Source organism: Pantherophis guttatus, chromosome 4 (assembly GCF_059756535.1).
Source record: "Pantherophis guttatus breed Tessera chromosome 4, ASM5975653v1, whole genome shotgun sequence".
Lineage (NCBI taxonomy): Eukaryota > Metazoa > Chordata > Lepidosauria > Squamata > Colubridae > Pantherophis > Pantherophis guttatus.
The window spans coordinates 106,642,078-106,668,650 of NC_142066.1; the positions used below are offsets into that span (position 1 = coordinate 106,642,078).

At 41.3% G+C, this 26,573-nt stretch overlaps 1 protein-coding gene across 2 annotated transcripts in view; it reads right to left on the reverse strand.

The window, feature by feature from the left end:
* The window catches only part of TGFBR2 (transforming growth factor beta receptor 2), an 87,281-nt gene that overhangs the window by 42,317 nt on the left and 18,391 nt on the right, over positions 1-26,573 (reverse strand). For both annotated transcript variants that reach the window (XM_034404102.2, XM_034404101.2), the window contains exons 2-3: positions 11,347-11,512; positions 8,655-8,845 (exon numbers count right to left, since the gene is read on the reverse strand). In XM_034404102.2, the coding sequence (XP_034259993.1) occupies positions 8,655-8,845; positions 11,347-11,512 (357 nt within the window). The remainder of the gene's footprint in view (positions 1-8,654; positions 8,846-11,346; positions 11,513-26,573) is intronic.

Genomic DNA, 26,573 nt, shown 5'->3' on the forward strand with positions numbered 1-26,573 from the left:
CAGCAATTGGGTCTTATGACGTATCACCTATGGTCCCCTATCTGATTTGAACAGGGGGATGGGTCCATTTTAGGGGGTGCACCTGCCACACTGGTGACCGAGTTGGTGCAGTTGCAGATAGGGGAACATCTCGAGTATCTCCGGTTTGTGGTAGTAGAGACTATGATTGAACCTATTATCTTGGGGCTGCCTGGTTGGACAGATGGAAGCCGACCATCTGGTGGGAAGGGGGTTACCGGAAGCTCCGTCTGGAACTCGGGCCGGAGCCAGGCCCGGAGCCAGGGGCTACAGACTCAACAGGTGGGGTGGAGTGTCCGAGGGTGGGCAATAATCCCCTGGTGCCCGGGGTGCCCGCTGTATATGCGGATTTAGCGGCAGTGTTTGATGAGGGGGAATGCGATATGTTACCACCACACCGCGGCACAGACTGTGCTATAGAACTGATACCCGGGGCGAAACTGCCAAAACTCCGAATGTATGCGATGACACCTAGGGAGGTCGAAGAACTACGTACATACATAGACAAGAACCTAGCTCGGGGGTTTATTCAACCCAGTCGAGCGCATCTAGCTGCACTGGTACTGTTCCGTGAGAAAAAGGACGGGGGTCTTCGTTTATGTGTTGATTTTCGTGGTTTAAATGCTGTTAGCATGGAGCCGTTATATCCTCTCCCATTGATATAAGACCTCTTAGCCACATTGGCTACGGGCAAATATTTTACCAAACTAGACTTACGGGAAGCATACTACCGGGTTAGAATAAAAAAAGGGGATGAGTGGAAGACCACTTTTAACTGTCCTCTTGGCAGCTACAAGTTCCTGGTTATGCCATTTGGGCTGCAAGGTGCTCCAGCGGTGTTTATGCAGCTAATTAATGAGGTCCTCCATGAATATTTATATCGTGGTGTGCTAGTGTATTTAGACGACAACTTGATTTACACACACACGATGGAGGAGCATGTACGACTAGTATGCCAGGTGTTAAAGAAATTGTTAGATGCAAAATTGTACGTCAAGGTATCCAAGTGCGAGTTTCACCGAACCAAGCTAGACTATCTAGGTTATAAGATTTCTAGAGAGGGCTTAGGAATGGATCCAAAAAAGATTAGTACAGTAGTAGAATGGCAAGCTCCCGAAACCCGGAAGCAACTATAGAGCTTCCTGGGTTTCGCTAATTTCTATCGACAATTCATTCCTTCCTTTGCCCAAATAGCATTACCACTTACAGACCTCCTACGGACACGGGGACAGGGAGGAAAACCTCGGCCAAGTCAAAAACTAATCTGGACTCCAGAATGTCAAGCAGCTTTTGAGGCGCTAAAGGCTCACTTCGTACAGGCTCCAGTACTTCAACATCCTGACCCGTTTGTGGTACAGGTGGATGCGAGCGACGTGGCTGTCAGAGCTTTTAGCTTTTGCTCAGGAAGTTTCTGACATGCAGCAGCTGGCTCCTATCACCACCCCGCCCATTTCCAGCCTGCTGATTCGCCACTGGCGGGGCGTTGTTCCGGGCTCCGCCTCACAGCTGATGGGCACGGGATGGATTTAAGCGCTACATGCCGTATGCATGTAGCGCCAATTTTACATCGTTACAACTGCAGCGTTTTCGGGACGGACAAGATTAAACCAGCATTACATTCCAACGTTGTTCTTGGTGGTTTGTCCTTGTTGCGCCTGAAGATTCTGAGACCTACCCACTGCCACTAATGAAGGACATGCTGTCCCACCTGGCCAACAGGAAGGTATTCACCAAGCTAGACCTGTGGGAGGTGTACTACCAGGTGCAGATCAGAGAAGGAGATGAATGGAAAGCTGTTTTTAACTGCCACTAGGCAGCTTCTAATTCAAAGTATTGCTGTTTGGATTACAAGGGTCCCCTGCTGTCTTCATGCAATTACTCAATGAGGTGCTACATGAGCACCTATATAAAGGGGTCTTCGTCTATTTGGATGACATTTTTATATTTAGTAAAACCACAGAAGAACATGTGAAGTTAGTGTGCCAAGTGCTGAAAAACTACTTGCGGCAAAGCTATATGTCAAGCTGTCAAAATGCGAGTTCCACAAGACCCCTCTAGACTACCTGGACTACCAAGTGTCAAACGAGGGGGTAGAAATGGACCCGGAAAAAGTCAAAGCAGTACTAAACTGGCAGCCCCGTTGCACTCACAGACAACTCCAACGCTTTCTAGGGTTTGCCAAAGTCTATAGACAATTCATCCCCTCCTTCACCAAAATAGCCTTGCCCATTATGGAATTACTAAAACCCAGAGGGGAGGAGGAACCAGAAACCCCGGCCAGGTCAACCCTTAAATTGAACTTTGGAATATCAGCAGGCGTTTGAGACACTAAAAAGACGGTTTGCTGAGGAACCAACCCTCAAATACCCTGACCCTGACCAGCCTTTTGTAGTGCAAGCAGATGCCAGCGACGTCGCAATCGCCACTATCCTGCTCCAGTGTAAGCGCTTCCAAAAAACTGACTGACACCAAAAGGAAGTGGGCAGTTTTGGAGAAAGAGGCGTATGCAGTCTGATGGGCATTGCTAACCTGGAGACACTTTCTGGAGGGCAGTCAAGTACCATTTGAAGTTTGGATTGACCCCAAAAACTTAGAACTGCTCAAAAAAACCAGGAAACTCTCCCCAAAGCAGGTTCGCTGGGTGCAATACTTCAAATGGTTTAATTTTGAACTAAAGTACATTCCAGGGGGGAAAAACCTACTCGTTGATGCCCTGTGCAGAAAACCACAATTCAACAGCAAGTCACAGGTAGCAATCCACACAATGATTCCCCCCTTCCAACCAGCAGCGCAAGCCACCACTCGGTCACAAACCAGACGATAAAAGCCCATGACCAGGGGCTCAATATCCAAAATTTCAGGAATGAACTACTAACAGACTCCTGGTACAGAGAGAATAAAAGGGCACTAACCCTCAAAGATGGTGACTCTAAAAGCCATGACTCTAAACCAACTGGACATTTTGGCTATTTAAAAACACTGCATCTCACCAGGAGACAATTTTGGTGGCCAAAAATTAAGACATTGAGTGCTATATAAAAAACTGTGCCGCTTTTTGAAAAAGAGACCAGGGAAGACTCCAGATCTCCTCCAACAACTGGCAGATCTGTCCTGACCATGGGAAGACCATGGCCTTTATTGTGGAGTTTCCTGACAGCGGAGGGAACGACTGGGCAGAACTACTGCCATTTGTGGAGGTGGCATACAACAATGTGACTAGCATGTCTATTATCTAAGTTTTAACTTAATGTATTAAGATAGAAATCAAATAAATCACTCCATTAGGCAAAAACTGGTATCAATTTTGGGAAACTATGACTGTAATATTCTACAAGTAATCCTCAACTTACAATGACTGAAATTTCTGTTCCTAAGCAATCTGTTTATAAAGTACAACCATATCATTTAACAAAAGTAATTCCTGAAGTCTCAGTTGTCATACTGAATCCCAAGATTGTTGCCTAACAACTTTCAAAACCACATCAGAGAATTGATAGGTAGGTTACAAACAGGCTGGTAAGCAGGTAAATGGCTGCAGCTGGGAGGGGTGGCCCAAGCGGGTATGCAGAGAGATACAGTACGGCTCAGAAAGTGTGCGCAGGGGTCCAAGAGAGGAGCAGTAAGGCTTGGAAGGGTGACCAGAGATATTCAAAAGTGTGAGGAGGCATGACGACAGCCTGGATGGGGGTGTGAGGAAAGTACAATGAACTTAAGGATATGTGTGGGAATGGTGAGGATATGAAGGATGCACAATAAAGATTGAGGAGGATACATGGCAGGAGTGGGTTCGACTTACCTTTACTACCAGTTTGCAATGGGATTGCCACGGGCAACGGAGGATGTTGGTGTCTTCAGCCGCCAGCGTCCGGAAGTGAGAGAAAAATCTCAGAAGCTGAGTATTGAGAGGGCTGGCAAATAAGTCCACGAGTGGCATGGCGAATAGAGTCATCATATGGGAAAGATGACTGTGTGAAGTCGCCATTTGGATGGATCTATGGTCATCCGGCTCAACCAGTCTGCTTGAGTGTTGGAGACCCTGGAAATGTGCTCTGCTCGCAGGGATAGCAGGTGCTTCTCTGCTCTCAGACATAACCTTGTCGCTTCGCACATGAACGCTCTGGAATGGGTGCTGCCTTGCTGGTTGACATTGTCTTGTTGTTATGTTGTCTGTGAACAGGAGCACATGCTGACCTGTCAAGGCATACTGAAAATGTCGGAGCGCCAAGTGCACCACTCCCAGCTCCAGCCAATTGATATCATTGCGCAGTTCCTCCTGTGACCACCGTCCTTGGGTCACCCGAGCTTCCAGATGGCTTCCCCAGCCATACAGACTGGCATCCGAAGTCACAACCTGTTTGGCAGGTTCTCTGAAGAAGCAGCCTTGTTTCATGGCCGCTGATATTCACCAGTCCAGGGACCGAAGAACTCTGCCGGGAATCAGATCTTGTTGCCTGAATTGCTGCACCCTGATCTCTGGCTGGGCAAAAAAAGCCATTGAAGGGCTCTTGCATGGAAACGAGCCCAAGGGACAATAGACAGGCAAGAAATCATCTTTCCCAATAATTGGAAAGAAGTATCAACGGCACCCATCTTAATGCTCTGATCTGCAACACCAAGGCCCTTATGCTGTCTCTGCGTTCCTGAGAAAAGAAAACCTGAGATGTCGGTGTATTTATGACTGCCCCTAAATGAGTGATGCAGGTGGCTGGTGTTAAATGAATCTTCTCCCAGCTCACAGAGAATCTGTGATCGTGGAAAGCTTGGATCGTGATCTGCAGGTCCCTTTGCGCTTGAGCTATGAATGATGACTGGATTAAAATATCGTCTAGATAGCATTGAAACCTAATTGGCTTTTCTCACAAATGAGCTGCTATGACATCTAGAAGTTTAGTAAATGTCTGTGGGGCTGAGGAAAGGCCAAAAGGAAGTGCCCTTTATTGCCAATGGAGACCTGCATACGAGAATCAGAGGAATTGCTTGTGCAACAGTCTAATAGGCACGTGGAGATATGCCTCCTGGAGATCAATAGATGTCAAAAAATCACCCTGTCTAATGCAACCTAGGATAGACTGTAAGGATTGCATCTTAAACTTTCTACACTTGATGTGCAGATTGAGGTCTTTCAAATTTAAGATGGCTCTCTGCCCCCACCCCCCCGAACTCTTGGGAACCAGAAAAAGGATGGAATAATATCCGAAACCTTTCTGGTCCACGGGCACTGGCTCTATGGCCTCGATATCCAGCAAGAGCTGGATCTCTGTTTCCATTAGATGTCTCTTGGTCGAGTCCCTGGGAACAGGAATTGAATAAACCGGCATGGTGGAATGGAACAGAACTCTAAAGTGAGCCTGAGCCTGTCTGCACTGCCAAGCATCGGTAGTGGTATCCTGATATTGGTCAGCAAAGCTGGTTAAGCAGCTGCCAATAGGAATCTGTGAATGGAACTCACTTAGTATGGTGGTAAGGTCTGTTACTGGTCCCCCAAAAGGGATGCCTAGATTGGGGCTGCCTAGCTCTGTTCCAAAAGGATGTCCTTTCTTGGGATCTATCAAAACCCTGGGAACAGGGTCTCTGGTAGGATGGGGGATTGAACCCCGCATCCTGAGTCTGAAAAGGTTGCCATCTATAGAAGGGGATAGATCTCCTCTCAGCCCTTCCGTGGGCATATGGGAGAACCTTCCACTTATCCTTACCCTCTACCAGGATAGGCTTGAGGACCTCTCCAAAAAGGTTACCGCCTTTGAACGGGGCCGAAGCTAGCCACCATTTTGACTTCCTATCAGCTTGCCACTGGCGAAGCCATAAAAGTTGCCTTGATGTCACATTGGATGCCAGTGCTCTAGAGGCAAACTTTGCTGCGTTTAAAGTCGCATCTGCCTAGTATTTGGCTGCTGCCATCAATTTACTAATACCTTGTTGTAATCTGTTGTCCTCTGGAGCCACCCTGGTTTGCATTTGGCACAGCCAGATGAGAGATATCCTAGTAAAAAATGAAGCAGCCGTGGCTGATCTAATAGCACAAGCAGCTGCCTGATGAGTCTTACGAGCTGAAAGCTCTGCCTTCCTGTCCTCTGCTTTAAGGTCTTCAGCAGTATCTGAAGGGAGAATGGCCACTGACGCCAATGTAGCCAAAGGAGCATCGACAGACGAAATCTGTAAAAGATCCTCAAATCCTGTTCAGCGGTATACATCTTTCTATCCATCCATCCCACTAGGAGCAGAATCGGATCCAGGCTGGTTCCACTGACATCCATAAAAAATTTAGGTGATGGAATCACCTCCTGCATTGTAATTGGTTCTGGGAACAGATTGGTGTGTGGGTCTGTAGGTCCTGAAGATCCTCAGCTAAACCCCGAGTCACTCCTATATTGGCTGTAGATTTAGCCTTCATTAGCAAGGGCTTGAACAAGTGAGGCCTGAAAAGACCCGAATATGTAGGCTTGTCCTGGGAGGCTCCTTCTTCCTCTGACATTTCATAATCATCCATCTCTTCCTCACCCCCGAATGAAACCTCGCTATGCAAGAAAGGAAGTGGGGAGTGAGGTTCTGGAATGATGCCCACCTCAGATTGTAAATGAGGATGGGGGGTGGGTAAATGGGAGGATCTCTGCTGCAGAGCTGTGTCAATGCCCTGTGAGATAGTCTGTGAAATAAGAGTGCAAAGTTCTTTAGACAGACTGGGGGCCAAATTCTCTTCAGGGCGGTGCCCTGCCGCTGTAGGCGTAATGATGGCCCTGAATGCCTATGCCTCTGACAGGTAGGACACCTGCCATATCCCCATCAGAATGAGGAACATAATCCTCCATACATGGGACTGCATGTGATCCTACATTAACCTCAGAGGACCAATTTAAGTGGCCCCCCTGTGGGTCCATAATGGGAAATTCTTATTCCCCAGAAATGCTAGCCTTCACGCTAATTGGAGTAGGTAAGGGCCTGTCTGCCTCTGCTTGCTTTTGAGCCTTAGCAAAATGTTTCTCCAAGACTTTTTGCCTTCTTTTGGTATTCTTTTCTGCTGCAGCTGATTCAGATTTTGAAGAGTTAGCCTTGGATCTGGTTGTGGGTTTATTTAAAATCAATCCAGCTACCCTGTGATCAGAAGCCTCTGATCTTTGTCTGAGAAAAGAATTAGCAAAATTGCTGCTGCGGGAGCCAGAGTGATCTGTCATCTTGGATGTTGGCTGTTGCAAATTTTCTTGCTGCAAATAATCTAGGGAACATCCAATCCTGGGATTAATCCTCTTAATCCAGGCAGTCCTTGGCCGAAGCTCACAAATACAGGTTGAAACATGAAAAAATTCAGCAGCAAATGGCTTCAAACCGACAACACGGTTGAATTAATGCCAATTAATGGAGGTGTGGCAGCCGGAAAATCAATTTGGCACAAAACTGGCAAAACGGCTTCTATGCGTCTCTTCACAAGTGCTTCCCCCAACCAGTAGCGTGAGACCAGCAACATTGTCACAAATGCAGGGGGGAAAAAACCTCCCTAGATGGTGCAGAGCCAACAAATCGGCTCTTCAGTGCTCCGATCGGCCACCCACACTCACTGAAGACCGAAGCCTCGGTCTTTTTGAGGAATCTGCTCAGCGCGCCATCTCCGATCCAGCCTGCCTACTGGAAATGGCCGGTTGTGTAATCATCGGAGATGTTCTTCTGACAGTAATATAAGCCCCGCTGGGCCGCTGGCACCGGTTACAGCAAGGTGTGCTTTCCCCAGCCTGCTAACAATTTCAGCAACCAAATCCAGGAAAAGTTTGAATAATCAAAGTCAATCCAACTCAAAAACAGTAAGAGGAAACTCAACTGCGTCTCTCTAGGCTGACTGAGTTGAAAAAACTGAGGCTCGGCCGGCAGGAAGAGGTGTGGCCAAAGATTTTCCAGCTCAGTCTACGGCCAATCAGATGATAAGAAAACCCATGCTTGGACTCACCAAGCAGCACACAGGAGAAATATCTTTATTTAAGAAGTTGTAAGGATTGGCTTGGGTTGACTGAATCAAAAGCAAAATATCTCACTACCTATAGTAGTCACTTTCTGGATGTCACTAAAATCTTTATAATGGAAAGCAATGCTACTTGTAAATAGCATATAATTCAGGGATTATAGCGTTCTATGATCTCAGAAGATGAATTCAAACAATGTAATGGGAAAAAACTGGTACAAACACTTTCTTTTTATTTTATTATTTAATGTCCCAGGTTTTTTTCCACTTTCCTTTCCTTTATGTAAAGATTTGGAATTAATTATTTTCAGAACTAATGTCTAGTCTGATTATCTGATAGGGTGATAAATATACATATTCCATACATTGTAATGGAATAACAATAACAATAACTGAGGTCATAGAGAACTGTCTGTCAGAATCTATTGAATGAGAATGTTTCTTTTAATTATTATTTTAGGAATAATTCTACTATTGCTACTTTGGAGGAAAATATAATAATCAGAAATTGTTTGATCTATAAGTTTATTATGCAAATTGCATGGAATATTTCACAATTTTATTGACTTGTTAAAGCAACTATTCTCTCTCTTCAGGATCATGAGGCTTCCATGGAAGCCTTCTTTATCAACTGGACAGTCCTGGTCAAAAAGTGGATCCTTGTATAAAATGAAATATAATACACACTTACTTTCTGAAAAAATAATTTCATCATTGCATTCATCATCTTTGCAGGAACACATGTATAGCAATCCTCCAGCTCCTTTCTTCTCTTTCATGAAGCATTTTTTTGAATTGAAATCATCCAATTTGTATCCATGGAGCTCTAGCGTAGGATCATGGCATATTGTTTCTAGAGTTATGTTCCCATTATTCTTTCTCCTAAAAATGGTAGAAAATGAAAAAAGCACAAATTTCTTTCTAAAGAAAGACAACTGAAAATAGGGTTATACAGAATAAAAAAATAATTGCACCAAAATTAAATTGCAGTAATCATTTCTATAATGATTACTGCAGTTAATTTAAACTGCATTAAGTTATCTGAAACAGAAAGTACGTTATCACAAATACAAATACCGTATTTTTTGGAGTATAAAACAGACTTTTTCCCCCTCAAAAGAGGCTGAAAATTTGGGTGCATCTTATACTCCAAATGTAGCCCCGCCTACCCACCAGCCCCCACCCTTTGGCCTCAGCACTTCCTCTTCCTGGCTTCAGGGATTGCCACAGACAATGGCTTGCATTTTTGGGCTCCGTGTCTCGCGTTTTCAGCCTCCAAACACTCCATTTTTGAGCAATTCAAGGCTGTGGCGATTGCCAAAGCACATTGCCGCCGATCATCGCTTCTGCGCATTGCATTTTCAGCCTTGGCACACAACATCGTATGGCTTCTGCACGCCGTTTTTGGCCTCTGTACATTGTGTTTTCAGGCAGCGATTGGCAGCGATGTGCTTTGGTGATCCCTGCAGCCTTGAACAGATCTCAAATGGAGCGTTTGGAGGCTGAAAACTGAGGCACAGAGCTCAAAATGGCAACCTGGAACAGCTGCTGCCTTGTCTTACCCCTTTGCCTGTTTTACTCGCTGGAACTCCCTCCGACGATCAGCTGTGCTTTAGAAGCTGCTTATCAACCCCAAGTAGGTGCATGAGAGCAAAACGAGCTCTCTCTGACGATCAGCTGTGCTTTTGAAACTGACCCAATGAGGCTCGCTCACAACCAGTGAACTAATGTGCTGAAGCTGACTAGGCTAAGGATGCTAGCCAGATGAATACCTGGTAGGCAGAGGCAGAATTTTTTTTCCCTATTTTCCTCCCCAAAAATTAAGGTGCGTCTTATACTTTGGAGCATCTTATACTACGAAAAATATGGTATGTATTTACTGAAATAGTTGTCTTGAATAAATCTGTATAGTTTTGAATCATCTTGCGAACTATTTTTGAGGAATGGCTATTTATAAAAAATAAAAGACAATAGAAGTGCTTGTATTTATCCAGCTTATTAAATAATTCAAATAAGCATAACAAATGAGCCATCAAGACAAAAGCAGTTTACTAGCCAGTCATTCATAGTCTGCATTTCGAGTTATTGGATGGTCACCTACTTTCCTTTCAATAGCAAATGTGAGGGTTAATAAGTCTTTCATGGACTACCATAAATGGATACAGGCCAATAGCCAGCTTGGTGAACTATAATGTGTACATCCTAATATATTCAACATTGATGTAATAACCTCCAGAGGCACATCCTTTATACATGAGTTGTTTTACTGTGAAATGAAATTAGCCAAGATCACCTTAGTTTATCATAATGTACCTTAGTTAGCACTATGAAAGCCAACAACTGAACTGAGGATGTGAATTTGGAATCACTGGATATGCACAAATAGTTATAATATGTTTGAGCGTGCCATAAGTTGTTTATAAAAAATAGTAAAATAGGAATAAAAATCTAAAACAAAGATTGTCCCAGATGCTTGGAGGAACATCTTGTGGTAACTAAGATACACAAATGTGTATCTACAGTATTTAATTCATGTTAGAAAGATAGCATATGGAACATGGTAGAAATGGCAGATAGGGAGAGTAAGAACTTAACCCACGACCCATCTCAATCTGCCATCTTTACATGAGTAATCATCCTATAAAACTGATTATCAAAGTTCTTCTTAATGTATACATTGGAAAACTAACCTACACTGCTGCAACAAGCCAGTATTTTAAAGACAATTTAATATCCTTGGCTTGTTTCAAATCTCGTAACATTAATTTCCAATCTGGATGGAACAAAAACTTGATGCTAATTAGAAATTTCCAGTTTAATTATGTTGTCAGAATTGTAGAAGTCAAAAATGATAATTTAAACCGGATCAATGAGTTTTAATTAAAATTTATTGAATATATTTTAAACTTCCACTTTTCAAGACATGGAATCTATTATAGCTTGTATGGTTCTGTGTTTCTAGTGAGCCATACTAGAGTGAATTTAAATAGGCATAACTTAATATACATCTAATAAAATCTGGTCTATAATGACCATCTTCTGAATAGATTGTATCCTAACTCATCTGCTTTGCTTCTGTTTTCCGAAGGACTAGACTTTGCTATCAGATGTACTGTAAATATCTGAATTTCAAACTACATAAGCCCCCTTCCCCAAATATATCTGTTTCACTTTGCAAGAAAATTATGCTCCTGCAATATAAGAAATAAGAATTTCAATATATTCCATTGAAATGAATTGAAACAAAGCTTGGTTTTATTCTGAAAACTGTCACAATAATCAGAAGGTATAGTGGAAGTTGGAGACAAATTTAAAACAAACAAAACAAAACCCAACCCAATGAATCCAATGCCAATTCTTGCACTTAGGTACAATGTACTTACCAAATAGCTGCACAGATTTCATTTTTGTGTTCGCAAATAGAAGTGATGTTGCAGTTACTGCAACAATGACCTTCATTGATGCAGGTTGTCAATTTAACATCACAAAATTTGCACAGTTTCCCCATTTTGAATCCACCACTGAAGAGGTTATGTTCACGATATTCAGCTACAAAGGAAATATATATATATAAATATAAAGAATATAGATCTTCCCATAAAAACACACTTTATTTTCAAATTATATTTTAACACATATTATTATAAACAATATTTTTGTATCATAAACATATACAACAAATGTATTTTGTTTTCATCTGACAAAATAAGGTAAAAATCTTGTACTTGTACATTTCATTTAGCTAGTACAGATTTGCATAGCTATTGTCTGAACAATAACATTTAAAAACTTATATTAATCTATTTCTTTAAAAAGCATACTCTTCCAATAAAAATTATATATATATATGCGTGCGTGTGCACACATGCACACACGAAGATTTTTGGGAAATACTACATAACTGAACTGTTTTGGCCAGGTTGTACCATACATGAAGCAAAGGTAATTACTGTCAAAAGCAAAAGTGGCTTTTGGACTTGGTTTAGGAGAGGATATTTGGCGGACCACCTACAGCTAGCAACAACATCCCATCGCCCGGTTCGCGCCCATAGAGAGGGCTTACTCAGGGTGCCGTCGGCTAGACAGTGGCGGCTGGCGGCCCCCAGGAGTAGAGCCTTCTCGGTTGGGGCGCCCACCCTCTGGAATCAACTCCCCTTGGAGCTCCGACTAGCACCAACCTTCGCACCTTCTGCCGGGAATTAAAAACCTGGCTTTTCAAATCCCTTGACCTGGTCTGATGATGGGGTTTTAAGGGTTTTAATGGGTTAATTTTAAATTTTTTAGATTTTAGTCTTTATTTTTATTGTGGCTTGTGTTTTATTGTTGTGAGCCGCCCTGAGTCCATTGTGAGATAGAGCGGCATATAAGCCAAATAAAATAAATAAATAAAATAAATAAATAAAAGTGTACAAGAGTAAAAATTAAAAAACCACCAAATTATGAAACCATAATTTAAGATTAAATTTTAAATCAAATTTAAAATTTGATACAAATAATCTTCAAAATTATTGCTGCATTAACATGCATTAATGAACATAGAATACACCAACCATCGTAATTTGCCAGGATGCTCTTCATTCAGATATTGCATATACCATATAAGATGCACCTTTCCCCCCCCAAAAAAGAGGGTGAAAATCTGTGTCTTATACTCCAAATGTAGCCCCGCCCAGCTTCTCAAACCGAGGTTTCAGAGGCTGAAAAAAGCATCAGAAAAAAAGCTTCAGAAAAAAAGCCCCCAAACAGAGCTTCAGAGGCTTTTATTCTGAAGCTCTGTTTCAAAGGCTTTCAGAGATAGGAAAAAAAGCCCACCCCCCCCAAAAAAAGCAAGGCACAGAGCTTGCAACCAAGGAACCTGTTGCTAAAATTCACCTCTGGGAACAGCTGATTGGGAGTATTCTAGGAGGCAGATCCACCTGCCAATCAGCTTTTTTCTTATTTTCCTCCCCAAAAACTAAGGTGCGTCTTATACTCCAAAAAATACAGTATCTTATATCTCTGGATAATTACACTAGACACATTATACCTATATTTGGAATGTACCCTGTTTCCTCCAAAATAAGACTTCCCCTGATAATAAGCTCAATTGGGCTTTTGAGTGCATGGCAATAAGGCCAAGCGCTTATTTCAGGGTTCAAAAAAATATAAGACAGGGTCTTATTTTCGGGGAAACATGGTAAGTGGTACTCAAAAAAATTCAGCCAGAGCATGGGAAAGAAAACAAGCACGCCATATTGCAATGGATATTTCTGGAACAAGAAACTTAGAAGTAAGGAATTTTTCTAGTCCAAGAAATGAAAATATTTCTCATGCATTTTAGGTTTCATTGCCAGGTTTTAAGAGTACCTCTTCTGTTTTTCTCCTTTTGTTTAGGGAAAATGCATGGCTGCTAGAATCAAGCACTTTCCATTTTTTTTAATGGAATAACCAGTCAGATGCAAATGTGTATGCTCTGAATCTGAAGGGAATAATCTGTTATTTGTTTAGAATTTGTGTTACATTTTAAGTACTAAGAGGCTGAGTTATGCTGGTACTTTAGAATATTTTGTTGCTACAACTTTTGCTCTTTTCACAATAATATTTTGACTTTGTAAATAAGCAACAGCATTCAGGTAAAACCCCTGTAATTAATAGTCTCAATATACAGAACAGCTAAAGAGAATAAATATGAATAGTAATATTTTTTAGCAAATCTAATGGTTCATGTATTTCCTCTTCAGTTCCTAAATGAAGTGTGATAGAACTTCAAAACGCAATGAATATTTATTTTCAGGGCAAACAATACATATTTAAGCTTTTCATCATACAGTGTTAGAAAGCAGATTTGACTTTCAAAAGAATAAGAAATTAAACTGCAAGTAATATTCACTAGATTTATAAACTTCTACCACAGGAAGAAAGCCGTTAATATTTCCAGTCCTAATTTACAAAATCATGGAATAAACTGATTCCACATTGCTTATTGGATAGCAAAAATAGCGTAGGTAGGTAGGTAGGTAGGTAAGTAGGTCGATATGCAAAGTTAAAAAAAAAAGAACCAAAGAAGCAGATATGGGACAAATAAAACTGCAAGAACATGAATTATTAAGAACCGTATCTTCTTGCCATCCTATTTGTTAAAATTACCATAAGAAACATGGGTTTAGACTTTAGCATTAATGCAAATAATGTCTAGTTAATGTAAAATCTATGCATGCTTTGCCAGATGTTAAATAGCTAAAATTGTAGAACTCTGCATACTAAAACTTGTCGAGTGAACTGTCTTTGATAGTTAGTGAGGACAATCAAATCTGACATTCTTCCACAAAGCATCCCCATAATGATATTTTGGAAAGAAAGATAATAATCAAAAATCATTTGATTAGTAATTTTATCAAGCCATTTGAAGAAATTATTTTGCTGTTTGGTAACATGACAATAATGATTATTCTAATACTAACTGATAAGAGAGAAATATTAACCTAATATACTGGCAGAAACCTGCCTAATTTCTTTTTTGGGGGAAAACTAGGCACACATTTAATTTTTATTTTTATTTTTTATTGTAAAAGTTTTACAATTACATTTTCACCCCGTTTTCACCCCCCTAACCCACCCCAAGCTCCCCAACCCATCCTCCCTAACCCCCCCTAACCCTCCCCTCCCCCCGGACTTCCATAGAGTGTACCCCATCATTATCCCCTTTATATAAAAAAAAACCTTAAACTTTAAACCCCCCCAACCCCCATATCATTTTTCATCTTCACATAGTTCAAATATTTCTATCTTAATGTAATATAATACTATCAATAAAAAGCTATTTGATACTTCCTAGTTTGATATTTGTTCTGCACATAATCTATCCATTTTTTCCATTCACATTCATAAGTCTCTTGTGAGCGGTCTTTTAAATATGCTGAAATCTTCGCCATCTCAGCGAAACTGGCCATCTTCAAAGTCCATTCTTGAACGGTGGGCAAAGCTACATTTTTCCAATATTTACCTATCAACAATCTCGCTGCTGTAATCATATACAAAATCAACTTTGTTTCATCCACTGTAAAACCCTTAGCTATACCCAATAAAAACAATTGTGGAGAAAATTGAATTTTTTTCTTCAAAACATTCTGCATAACCCACCAAATTTTTATCCAAAAAGCCTTAACTTTCTTACAGGTCCACCAAATATGAAAATATGTAGCATCTGTACAATCACACCTCCAACATTTTGGCTGAACATTAGGATACATACACGACAGTTTCTTAGGGTCTAGATGCCATCTATAAAACATTTTGTAAAAATTTTCCCTCAAATTCTGCGACTGTGTAAATTTAACATTCTGGACCCAAATTTTTTCCCATGTTTCCAACTTCACTGGTTCTTCAAAATTTTGTGCCCACTTAATCATACAGTCTTTAACTAATTCAGTTTCTGAATCCCTTTCTAGCAAAACATTATAAAGCCTTTTAATATGCATTGGACCTTTCTCTCTTATATGTCTAACCAATTCTTCCTCATGCAACATAATACCAATTTTTTGGTCCTCTTTCCATCTCAATTGTAATTGATTATATTGTAACCAAGTTAAATTAATCCCTTCGTCCAACAGTGTCTGCAAATTCTTCAGCTGCCATCTGCCCGCATCTGTAAAAAGAACCTCTTTGTATAAAAACCCCCCGAGTGACATTATATTTGTATTCCACAAAGTATGACCAAGATCCAACCATAGCGGTATTTTATAATCCCATTTGAGTCGGTGCTTCTTCCAAACTCTCATCAAAGAGTCTCTAAGTATATGACTTTTAAATATTTTATCAACTTTGTCATCATAAAATAAGTAAGCGTGCCATCCAAATTCAAGATCAAAACTTTCTGCATTCAATATTCCAGCCTTTTTACTTCCAAACCAATCACTTGTTAAAATTAAAGCTGCTGCATCATAATATAGCTGTAGGTTTGGAAGTTTAAGACCTCCTCTTTCTGGAACATCTTGCATAATTTTCAATTTCACTCTCGGCTTCTTCTCGTTCCAGACAAACTTATTCACTCCAAATTGCCAAACTTTCAATTGTTTATCACTTTTAAGCACCGGAATCATTTGAAACAAAAAAAGAAATCTTGGCAAAATATTCATCTTAACTGCTGCTATTCTTCCAAGTAGAGACAGCTGCAGTTTTTTCCAAGTCTCCATATCTTTCTGCACCTCTCGCCACAACACCTCATAATTATTTTGAAACAATTTCATGTTTGATTCTGCAACCTGAACTCCTAGATATTTTACCTTAGGTACAATCTCAAAACCTGCCCTCCTTTCAAGCTCATGTTTGCGATCTTGTGTCATGTTTTTAACTATCATTTTAGTCTTTTTTGGATTCAATCTGAAACCTGAAACTTTACCATAGTCTTGTATAATGTCCTTCATCAAGATTATTGATTCCATTGGTTGTGATAGGGTAACAACCAGATCATCTGCAAATGCCTTTATTCTGTAATCCTCTTGCCTAATCTTTATACCTTTCAAGATATTAGAGTCCCGTATTGTATTTAACAAGACTTCTAGTGTTAAAATAAATAAAAGTGGGGACAACGGGCATCCCTGTCTTGTTCCTTTTTCAATTTTAAACTCTGTTGTCAAACTTCCATTAATAATAATCTGTGCCTTTTGCTCTTGATATATTGCCGAAATCGCCTGTATAAATTGGTCCCCAAAGTCCATCTTTTTCAAAGTCTTTACTAGAAAATTCCAATCCACTCTATCAAAGGCCTTCTCTGCATCCAAAAAGACCAGCACTGCAGGGATCTGTTTATTCTTCTCAAGATATTCCAGTAAATTTATTACTTGCCTTACATTATCCTTCATATATCTGCCCTCGATAAATCCCGCTTGATCATCATGAATCACCTCTTGAATTACTGGCATCAATCTGTTGGCTAATACTTTTGCATAAATTTTATAGTCATTATTTAAAAGAGATATTGGTCTATAATTTTCCGGTTTTTTAGGACCTACATGTTCTTTTGGTATCAAAGTAATATATGCTGATTTCCATGATGGGGGTATTTTACCCCCTTGTTGTATATTGCAAAATAAGTCTCTAAGTTGTTCCACCATTTCTGCTTGTAAAGTTTTATAATACACTGCAGTCAATCCATCTGTTCCAGGAGCTTTAGCTGTTTTCAATTGTTTAATTGCTGCAATTATTTCCTCAACTGTTATAGGGTAGTTCATTCTTTCTTTTTGTTGACTAGTAATTTTTGAGACTCTTTTCTCTTCTAGATATTTTTCTATAAGTCCATTCTGTATATCATCTTTGGCATATAATTTAGTATAGTATTCTACAAAGACTTCTTTAATCAATTTTTGTTGAGAAATTTCTTTCCCTCCAATATCAATACTCTCAATAGTCCGTATACTCTGCTTCTTCCTTAAGGTGTAGGCCAACCATCTTCCCGGTTTATTAGCATTACAAAACGTATTATGCTTCGCATATTGTAAATTTGTTGCAGCTTGCTCCGCCAAGAGCATTTGAAATTGATCTTTCAAAAGTTTTATAGCACCAGATATTCTTTCATCTGTTGGGTTTTTAATGAGTAGCTGTTCCTTATTCTTTATTTCTACTTCCAATTCAAGTCTTTTCTTTTGTCGATTCTGTTTATGTTTAGAGTTCATATAAATGAGTACCCCTCTCATATACGCTTTACTCGCATCCCATACAATTTCAATTGGGGTACCCTTATTCAAGTTCATCTCAAAAAATTCTTTCATCTGTTTTTTAAGTTCTGTTATATTTTTTTCATATCTAAACAAATTTTCATTTAATCTCCATGACCTTCTCTCAGTTTTTCCCATCTCAATTTCTATCCATACAGAACTATGATCAGTTAAAGTTCTTGGAAATATCTTTGTTCTTTTTGTTTTAACAAGTAAATCATCTGATAACAAGATAAAGTCAATCCTGGAAAAAGATCTATGTCTGTCAGAGAAAAAAGTATAGTCCAATTCTTTTGGGTTGTAAATTCTCCAGATATCTTTTAATTCCAAATCTTCTTTCATATCAAAAAAAGTCTGTGGTAGTCTAATCCTTACTTTCGCCAAACTCTTTTTATCTAGTTTAGAATCAATTACTCCATTCCAATCTCCCATTATTAAAATAGATCTATAATCCCATTGCAATATTTTATTATGTAAAGTCTTATAAAAATGATCCTGTTGTTGGTTCGGAGCATAAATTCCAATCAGAAGAATTTGGCCATTTGCTGTATACAATTCAATTGCAATAAACCTACCACCTTCATCTGCTTCTATAATTTTAGCAGACAATCTTTTATTTACATAAATAACCACACCATTCTTTTTTTCCGAGTTTGAAGCTATAAAGTGTGTTCCTAATTTGGAGTTTATCAGATATTTGTGATCTTGAGTTCGAATATGAGTTTCTTGTAGACAAATTATGTCATTATTAAATTGTCTCAGATATGTAAATAACTTGTTCCTTTTTTGTGGTGAGTTTAATCCGTTAACATTCCAAGATAAAAGCCTAATTGTCATCTTGACCTTTCTGAAGCGATGAGCTGCCTTGCCTCGCTTCTTCTGAGGTCTTCGGCTTTGCTCCCCCCATAGCTTCACTTTGTGTGGTGCTTTTGGCTCCCCCTTTATGTTGACTTACTTGTTGTTGTTTTTCTTTTATTTGCTTGGAGACTGCGCGAGTTATACGTTGGTCCTTAACTTCAGGTATCCGAGCTGGATCCAAAGCAGCATCTCTTGTTGACAAAATTGGTGAAGATTCTAGCAGGGATTCCTCCATAAGGCCTCCTCCTCCTACAGCTCCCTGCATTTCCACTAATTCCGTCTGCTTGGACTGTTGTTCCCTCTCATGCTGAAATTGCTTTTCCTTATCACTTTTTATCTCCAGCATTGTAGATGTACGTGGGGATGATGATCTTTCTTTAAGAATATTATAGTAAAAATATTCCGCCTTCTGAAAAGTATTCAATCGGTGTCCTTCTCCATTATACTTCAAAATTATACCAGTTGGGGCATCCCACCGGAATGGTATTTCTTGCTTTTGCAATTCATTCACTAGAAACCTATATTCTTTTCGATCTTTTAACATCTTAGGTGGTAATTCCTTATAAACTCCAATTTGAGCTCCCTCCACTTGCACAGAGGAAAGAAAGGATCTTTGCAAAATATCATTTCTTATTCTTCTGTCTGTAAAATATATCACCACATCTCTGGGTAATTTTCTTTGTCTAGCCACCCATGAATTTACTCTATAAATTTTATCTATTTTATAGACCACGTCTGCTGGATCAATTTTTAACAATACAGCCAAGGCATCTGAACAAATCTGTCTCAAATCTTGCCTATCATTTTCTTTTATTCCTCGAAGCCTAATAGCAAATTCCATGGATCGAAACTGTAACATTGTAATCTCATTTTCAACTCTCTGCACTTTATTGTCCACATCAACAATTTTAGAATCAGTATCCTTCATTTTAACATTAACTTCTGATTTAAATTCTTCCAGTTTGGAATCCACTTTGCTAATGGTTTCTGCCAGATCAGAAACCACATTTGTCAATTTGTCAGACACCTTGTCATAATTCTCTTTCATTGCCTCTTTGAATTCATTAATTTCTTTCTTCATTTCCTGTTGTGATTTTTGAAATTTATCATCCAGAGCCTGGGTAATAAAGTCCTTCAGATTTTGAACATCAAAGTCCTTTCCCTCACCCTGCTGGCTGGGAGGGGGCTGCTGTTCCGGTTTATGAGTGGGAGATCCCTCCCCTGCAGCCTTTCCTTCCTGTTTCTTTGAAGCCATTCTGCCACGTAAATTAACTTTTCTAAAAAAAGGAAGTCTTTTTTCCTTTGCACCTCCACAAAGTCCTTTGAAAAAGTCCCCCAGATTTAACCAAATTAGAAATTAAGTAAGCTGAAGCAAGCTCAGGTTTATGTTAAAAGGAATTTTTTCTTCCACTCTTCTCTGTTCACTTGCTACAAGCAGTGCTACAATGTAGCTTGTTCAAATAGCTTTGCAAGATCACTCTCCCTTTCAGCTCGTTAACGCTGGAACGGCGCCATTTTTTTTCAAGCCGTTCCGCTCACTCTAGCCTTTTCCCAAATCAAAAGTTCAAAAACAAAGAGTTACTTGCAGTTTCTTGGTTTGGGGGTTGAGGTTGTTTTATAGTAAAATTATTTTTCATCAGTTTAAATGTTTGCTGCAGCCGGCTTGCTCTGACAAGCAGAGTCGTCCCACGCCGTCCGGAGTCTCCGCAAGTTGAAAGGGAGCCGCGCCCGTTTCCTCCCCAGTAGCAAACTTCTGGGGGTTCACAGGGGCTCGACCTGCCTCTTGCTTCACTCTTCTCCTCGAATCCTCAGGATTTAGGAGTTTTCAAGCCGCTCCCCTCACTCGGAGTGGCTCTACAGGCGGCTGGGCTGGCGGTCCTTCAAAAGCGACCGTCTTCGCCGGTGGCAGACAAACCCGGAAGTCACATTTAATTTTTATTGAAAGAGATACAAATAAGGGAAGAATCTTCCTGCAAGCAACCATTGTAATCACAATATCCACAGGAAACTTAATTTCTTAAACTCATTAATTTGGAAATTATATGTTGTTTTCTTTATCACATTTTTTCTTGTATATTACATGCATTAATATCATAGCAGTGATTTTTTAAAGCTAGTTTTAAACACTCCTATTCTCATGGCAACAGATATTTATTTATAAATGCAGAGAACAGAAACCACAAACATATATAACACTGATTTTGCTTGTTTTTCTAATATTTGTATTATATATTCATCAACCTCAACCATTTTTAAAAGGAAATGTATCTACAGATCTTTAAACACAAGTAAGCAATTATGATGACTTACCAAAGATTTCTCCTATTGAAGGATAATAATCTATATAGTATTTCTTCAAAACTATGGAATTTCCCTATGTTGATATGTCTTATATCACTAAGAGTAAACTAATCTACACTCACTTAGTAAACAATGCAATAAATTTTTGTGTGTTCCTGTTTATGTATAAGCAATTTTGCTGATTTATCAACCTGCTAAGATTAGTCACACATATCTAGATAAAGTGGAATGCAAAATAAAGAAGCATTCTTGGCTTTACCCAAACATGTTTATAATAACAAATGAATGTCAAAGAACCTTCAATTACAAAATAGATTTTTCACTCTTTTGTTTAATTATTTAATCGTTAGAGATTCTCTGCAGTTTCCTTAGCAAGGTTTTTCAGAGGTGGTTTGCCACTGCTTCCTTCCTAGGATTGAGAGAAAATTAGTGGCCCAATATCACTCAGTTGGCTTTATGCAGGAGCTTAGATTTTCTGGTTTCTAGCCCAATATCTTAAACACTACACCAAACTGGCTCACACAAAGTAGGTATCAGTTTTAAAAAATAAATCCAAACAACAAATTTTATTAATTGATTAAAACAGCTTTCTGATCACTAAATGTTAAACCTGGCAATGATAAGAACACACAAAATGCTCCTTTTATATTAATGGTATACAATAATTTCAAAATGAATTAACAGTGTAAATTTCTGCATGTCCACCTTATAGAATAATACTGTAACAAAACATCACCCAAAGGAAAACACTTTTCTTTTTATATTTCATGACTTCATTGTAAGTGGCATGGGTCAAGCAATATAATAAAATCTTTTGCCTAGAGCTTGGGGTAGAATTAGTCCTCACTAAGAAGAACATTTAATTCAAAAATCCAGTTTTCACCACTGCAGCCATTCAGCCTACCTGATGGTGGCACAACTGTGTTGAATATCAGAAGGCAAAGCAGCACAAATGAGCTTGCTTGCTTGGAAATAAAGGTCTCCTTGACACTAATTTAGCATATCTGGATGATTTCGCATCCAGATCAGACTTAACACAAGCTAAGGCTGTTAACTCAATACAACTGGATGAACATATCAGATAGTGAGTGCCAGCTGAACTAAGGTAGCTAAACTCTGTGGTATAAAACAGCCAGAGTGGTTTAAGACATTATATGACTTATTACTCTCATACCTGGAATATTAATAAAGTTTCCTAGCACATGAACCTCTTGCCTAGACTGTTACTTTCACTTTATGTTTGTTTGGGAATACTGGCTCATTTAGATTTGTCTGGTGTTTTTTTTCTGGGCTGACTGAATTACAAGTAATATTTCCTTGAATTAGACTTTGCACTGTATAACTATGCTTTGTGACTCCTAATGCCAACCTTTGATAAGACATTATTACAAACATATAGCAACAGCAGCAGTGGTGGGATTCTGCCGGTTCTAGGTGGTTCGGCCGAACCATTTGTTAAATTGCTGACTCGCCCCGCCCTGCGCCAATAAATAGTGGGGGCAGGGCAAGGGGCGGGCAAGCCAGAAATTTAACAAACGGTTCTGTGTTTTTTTTGCAATTTATTGGCCTCGCAGCACACCGAACCGTTTGTTAAATTGCTGGCTCGCCCGCCCCTCGCCCTGCCCCGCCTCCCACCCATGCGGCGTCAGCCTACCCTAGCCCAGGACTGGGCAATTGTGGCTCTTTTACAACCTGTGGACTTCAACTGGTTATCTACGGGACCCGCCTGCTGCCACCAATAGCCTCCCACCGGCCAGGATGTTCTCATAGAGAGGGGCTCCTCCGGGTGCCGTCAGCCAAACAATGTCAACTGTCAGCCCCCAGGGGGAGAGCCTTCTCTGTGGGGGCACCTACTATCTGGAATGAGCTCCCCCCGGAGATACAGAGGATCCCGGATCTACGCACCTTCCACCGCGCTCTCAAGACCTTTTTATTCCATCAGGCTGGCCTGGCCTAATTTTTCCCTTTCCCCCCTTTTTAAAACACAAATTTTAATTCGTTCTTAATTTATTGGGGTGTTTTAAATCTGTCTTCGGCCAAATTGTTTAATTCGGTTTTATTTCAGTTTTAAATTTTGTATTTATGTGTTTTTATCCTGTGGCTGTTCACCGCCCTGAGTCCTTTGGGAGTAGGGCGGTATATAAATCAAATAAACAAATAAACAATAAACAAACTCCCGCCTAGCCCATTCTGGGGAATTCTGGAGAATTCTGGGAGTTGAAGTCCACAAGTCTTAAAGCTGCCAAGGTGGGAGACATCCTCTGTTACACTGTAGAATCCTTTCAAGCATGAAGATGGCCAAGTATCCTCCTTGAGAGACAACAGTTGAACATCAGGAGGGCTGTTAGAGGGCAGGGCTACATTTGGAAATTTTTGCATTTTTGCAGGTGGTGCAATATTATCTGGGGTCTGCAATGGAGAGCAAAATCCGGCTTCTTCTCTCCGCTGTGAGTGCGGCATCAGGATTCCACCTTGGTATATTTGCGGCACAAGGCAGCCCTCATCTCCTGCCGCTTGGGACTTGGAGTGGTAAACAGTATCTGGTTCGGGGAGCAGCCAGATTTTGCTCTCCAATGCTCTCTCGGCCTCCTGCAAGCTCTTATCTCTCGAGGAGCGCTCCCTGAAGTGGTGCGGGAAACTTTGGTTGGGCATCGCTAGAGATGAGAGCTTGCAGGGGGCCGAGAGAGCAATGGAGAACAAAATCCGGCTGCTCCCCGAACCAAACGCTGTTTACTGCTCCGAGTTGGCAGGAAATGAGGGCTGCCTTGCGCAGCAAATATACCAAAGCGGAATCCTGATGCTGCACTTGCAGCACAGAGAAGAAACTGGATTTTGCTCTCCATTGCAGACACCAGATTGCCCCCCTGCAAGAGAATGAGAGAGAGAGAGTGGGGGAGAGAGAGAGAGAGAGAGGAAGAGGGGGGAAAGAGAAAGAGGAGGGGAGAGAGAGAAGGGGGGAGAGAGAAAGAGAATGGGAGAAAGAGTGGGAGAGAGAGAGAAAGAGGGGGGAGAGAGAAAGGGGGAGAGAAAGAGAATGAGAGAGAGGGGGGAGGGAGAGAAAGAAGGAAAGAAAGAATGAGAGAGAGGGAGAGAGAAAGAGGGGAGAGAGAGAAAGAGAATAAGAAGAAAAGAGTGGGAAAGAGAGAAAGAGGGGGAGAGAGAAAGAGAATGAGAGAGAGGGGGGAGAGAGAAAGAATGAGAGAAAGAGTGGGAGAGAGAGAAAGAGGGGGGAGAGAGAAAGAGAGAAATAGTGGGGGAGAGAGAGAAAGATGGGGAGAGAGAAAGAGAATGAGAGAGAGGGAGAGAGAAAGAGGGGGGAGAGAAAGAGAATGAGAGGGAAAGAGTGGGAGAGAGAGAGGGAGGAGAGAGAGAAAGAGGGGGAGAGAGAAAGAGAATGAGAGAGGGGGGAGAGAGAAAGAGAATGAAAGAAAGAGTGGGAGAGAGAGAGAGAAAGAGGGAGGAGAAAGAGAGAGAAAGAGTGAGGGAGAAAGGGGTGAGAGAAAGAGAGAATGAGAGAGGGGGAGAGAGAGAAAGAGGGGGGGGAGAGTGCCTGAAGGACCCTATCCTGTCACTGGGAGTCCAGGTGCTTCAGCAAGCAGCGCGCTGGATTCGTATTAGTGGTCCGCGAAATTTAAAATTATGAACTTGGTGGTCCCTGAGGTCCAAAAGGTTGGGGACCCTTGCTCTGGAGGATTTAAGTAGCTTAACTGTGCTTGCTTTCCAATACCAGAATTACAGAGTTGGAAGGGACCTTTGGAGGTCTTCTAGTCCAGAGATCTCCAACTTTGGCAACTTTCTCTGCCTGGGCCTGATGCTTCCTGAGATGCAGGGGGTCTCTCCGAATGGGACGCCCTCCCCAAAGGCTGGCCCCAAAGCCCTAGCTCAGAGGTCTTCAAACTTGGCAGCTTTAAGACTTGTGGACTTCAACTCCCAGAATTCTCTAGCCAGCTTAGCTGGCTGGGGAATTCTGGGAGTTGAAATTTGCCAGGCTTAAAGTTGCCAAGGTTGGAGATCTCTGGACTAGAAGATAAATGATGGCATAAATGATGACCGGTCAAAAGTGCAAGGACCTGTCAGAAATCACTTTTTTCAGCCCTCTGGGTAGTCCCTATGTGCATATGGACTACTGAGAGGGCTGAAAAAGTTATTTTTGACCGGTCCTTGCACTTTTGACCAGTCCTTGAACTTACGACTGTCCTCACATTTTACGTTTTGCGCCCTATCTTGTCACTGTGGTGAAGAGAAGTAGTGGTGAAATGACTGACACAGTTATTAAGAATGCCGCAACGGGCATAAATGTGAGGATGGTCATAAGTGAAAGGACCGGTCAAAAGTGCGAGGACCAGTCAGAAATGACTTTTTTCAGCCCTCTCAGTAGTCCCTATACATATAGCCACGCCCACCCGGTCACATGACTACCAAGCCACACCCCCAACTAAGCCACGCCCACCGAACCACCTGTTTACATTTGAAGATGGATATGAAACAAGGATAGTATTTATTTATTTATTAATCAAATTTCTATACCGCCCTACTCCCGAAGGACTCACGGCGGTGAACAGCCAAGATAAAATACAGATAATACAAATATTAAAAAATCCCTTAAAATTATTAAATATTTTGGCCGAAACACAGATTAAAACACCCAATTTATAAAATCACACAAATTAAAAATTTTAAAAAGGAGAGTTAGGCCAGGCCAGCCTGCTGAAATAAAAAAGTTTTGAGAGCACGACGAAAAGTGCGCAGGTCCAGGATCCTCCGTATCTCTGGGGATCACTCGTTCCAGATGGTAGGTGCCCCCACAGAGAAGGCTCTCCCCCTGGGGGCCGCCAGTCGACACTGTTTGGCCAACGGCACCCTGAGACGCCCCTCTCTATGGGAGTGTACTGGTCGGTGAGAGGCTATTGGTAGCAGAAGGTGGTCTCGTAAATACCCCAGTCCGATGCCATGAAGCGCTCTAAAGGTGGTAACCAAAACCTTGAAGCACACCTGGAAGACCACCGGGAGCCAGTGTAGCTCGCGCAGGAGGGGAGTCACATGGGAGTGCCATGTCGCTCCCATAACTACCCGTGCGGCCGCATTCTGGACCAGCTGGAGCCTCCGGGTGCTCCTCAAGGGGAGCCCCATGTAGAGAGCATTGCAGTAGTCCAGGCGGGAAGTAACGAGAGCATTAGTGACCATATTTAACGAGTCCCGATCCAGAAAGGGACGCAACTGGCGAATCAGGCGGACCTGACCCCGTCAACACGGATTGCGACCAGTCAGAGAGAAAGGAGGAGAACCACCGTAGGACGGTGCCCCCCACCCCTAACTCCTCTAGCCGGTGCAGCATGATACCATGGTCGATGGTATCAAAAGCCGCTGAGAGGTCTAATAGGACTAGGACAGAGGAACAACCCCTGTCCCGAGCCCTCCAGAGATCATCAACCAATGCGACCAATGCCGTTTCCGTGCTGTACCCAGGCCTGAAGCCCGACTGGAACAGATCCAGATACGATGATTCATCCAGGTACTGGGGGAGCTGTCGCACTACCGCACTCTCAACAACCTTCGCAACGAAGCGAAGGTTGGAGACTGGACGATAATTTGCCAACACTGCCGGGTCCAGGGAAGGCTTCTTGAGGAGAGGCCTCACCACCGCCTCTTTCAAGGCGGCAGGGAAGACACCCTGAAATAAACTGTAGAACTATAGAAATAAACTATACCAACATGTGTTATTATTCTTTTTTAGGATTATTTCATCATTTACCCCATAC